We start from the raw sequence: 1,822 nt of genomic DNA on the forward strand, positions 1-1,822 counted from the left end.
ATGGAAGATTTCACCATCCTCACCACCTCACCATCTCAAATGCACCATGATCAGTACAAAGTACTCACCATGACCTCGCCCTGGATCCAGGCCCAGAATCAGCACCACTTTCTCCTCCAGAGCTCGCTGCTTGAATTCAAAATCGTCTTTGCGCTGCCCGCACGGGCTCAGGAGACAGAACAGCCCCCAATCACCCCGGACCCTGTCTTCAACCCACGCAGCACCTAACCTTTCTCTCTCCACCCCTCAATCCTCCAATACTTCCAACTGCCACCCCTCTCGCCCGGCGAAAAGCGGTCTCCGGCTCTCGACCTCTGGCCCTCCAAACTCCAGTTTAACTACGGACACTCTGTACGGATGGTGATGCGCATCTGCATGATACTGGGAACCCTAGGTGTGGCCCTCGATGATGAAAAGGGAAGCGCAGTCTATTTGCTCTTCTTCCTTGTGCAGAGAGTAGGTCCATCTTGCTTGGCACCACTGGACTTACTGACTGGGTTGCCAGACTACGGGAGCTGTGACTGACTCCGTCGCTTAGACATTATTCGATGGTGTCCACCTACGCGTTGATTGTGTTAATAGGTGCCCTCCTACCGAGCACATGTCTTCACCCACTTCCCTTTCCGCCCCCTACCTTGACGTATGGTCTAGGACCGGGACGCACTCGACACACTGATGCTAATGCTGCAGCCGATGCCGATAACATGCCCGTCGAAAGCATCTTCTGCTTGCTTCTGCAGCATCAGAGTCAAATCATCCCCTCCAGGCTGCTGACAAGATGGGCCGTCCCAGCTTTCAACCCACCGAAAGAAACAAATCAGCCGCCATCCACCGACGCAGTCATTGCGGCTAGTATATGCACGCCAAGGCAAACGGGCAGATGTTTCGTCAGCCACCAAACACGGCAGAAAGTACCAGCCAAACTTCTGCTGTCTGCGGCCTGCGGCCTGCGCTGACTGGCACCTCGAACTACTTAGTACCTACAGTACACGATGCTTTTCCATACTATCAATCAAATCCAACTCACACCTTTCTGCCGACAACCAACGGGAGACAAGGTGCCTTGTCCTAGGGCTACGAGACTATTTCCACGATGCAGGACCGAGTCTCGATTGGGATCCAACCCCCTGCTCTTGACAGCCAGTCTGGGACGTCGTCTTACCACAGTATTGTTCAACCGCTGACACAACTTCCTTTCATGGCCGAATACGGATGCTTTGGGGAAGTTGGTCGTCGTCACCCGTAATCCAGCCTATTCCAGAAGTCATCCTCCGGCTCGCCAATCAATAACTCGCATTCACACGATGAAATTGATTCATAGGAGAGGGGTATCCGTACCCTTTGAAGGCACAGCCTGCGAAGGCCGCCCTCCCACTTTGCCCAAGTGCCGTTACATGTTCCATGTGACGCGCCATTGAGGGCCCACATTCAATGGTTATGGCACTTCGCACTGCAACCTTGCCATCCAAAGGTGCCTCTTGGGTCTTTTGTCAACGACGACAGGGCCTGAAGAAGTCCTGGCGATGCGATTATTTGCTTCGCCTGTTTTTGGCCCAGCCCATGCCATACCCGCCGGGCAAATACCAAACACAGCTCGACAAGTACAGTCTACTGCGGTATAGACGCCAGGAGCTCCCGTTCACATCGGCATGAGATGTGCCGTTGTGTGGAGGTTGAGATTGACCATATTCGCGGCGTAAATGACAAAATCACTTAATTTGCATCTCATGATATATCACAGGTCTACACCTGAGAAGCATTCCAAATTCGGTGTCTAGTTATGTCCGTCAATGGGGGCACGATTCGCAAAACGGGGTGTGCA

At 53.2% G+C, this 1,822-nt stretch overlaps 1 protein-coding gene across 1 annotated transcript; it reads left to right on the forward strand.

The window, feature by feature from the left end:
* On the forward strand, nucleotides 1–228 carry CLUP02_13626 (uncharacterized protein; the record flags this gene model as incomplete). The annotated part of the gene is made up of 1 exon (XM_049292564.1): nucleotides 1–228. One exon carries the CDS (start codon nucleotides 1–3, stop codon nucleotides 226–228), a length of 228 nt encoding a protein of 75 aa, XP_049149710.1.
* Between the last annotated feature and the right edge of the window lie 1,594 nt (nucleotides 229–1,822).

Source organism: Colletotrichum lupini, chromosome 7 (assembly GCF_023278565.1).
Source record: "Colletotrichum lupini chromosome 7, complete sequence".
NCBI classification, from domain to species: domain Eukaryota; kingdom Fungi; phylum Ascomycota; class Sordariomycetes; order Glomerellales; family Glomerellaceae; genus Colletotrichum; species Colletotrichum lupini.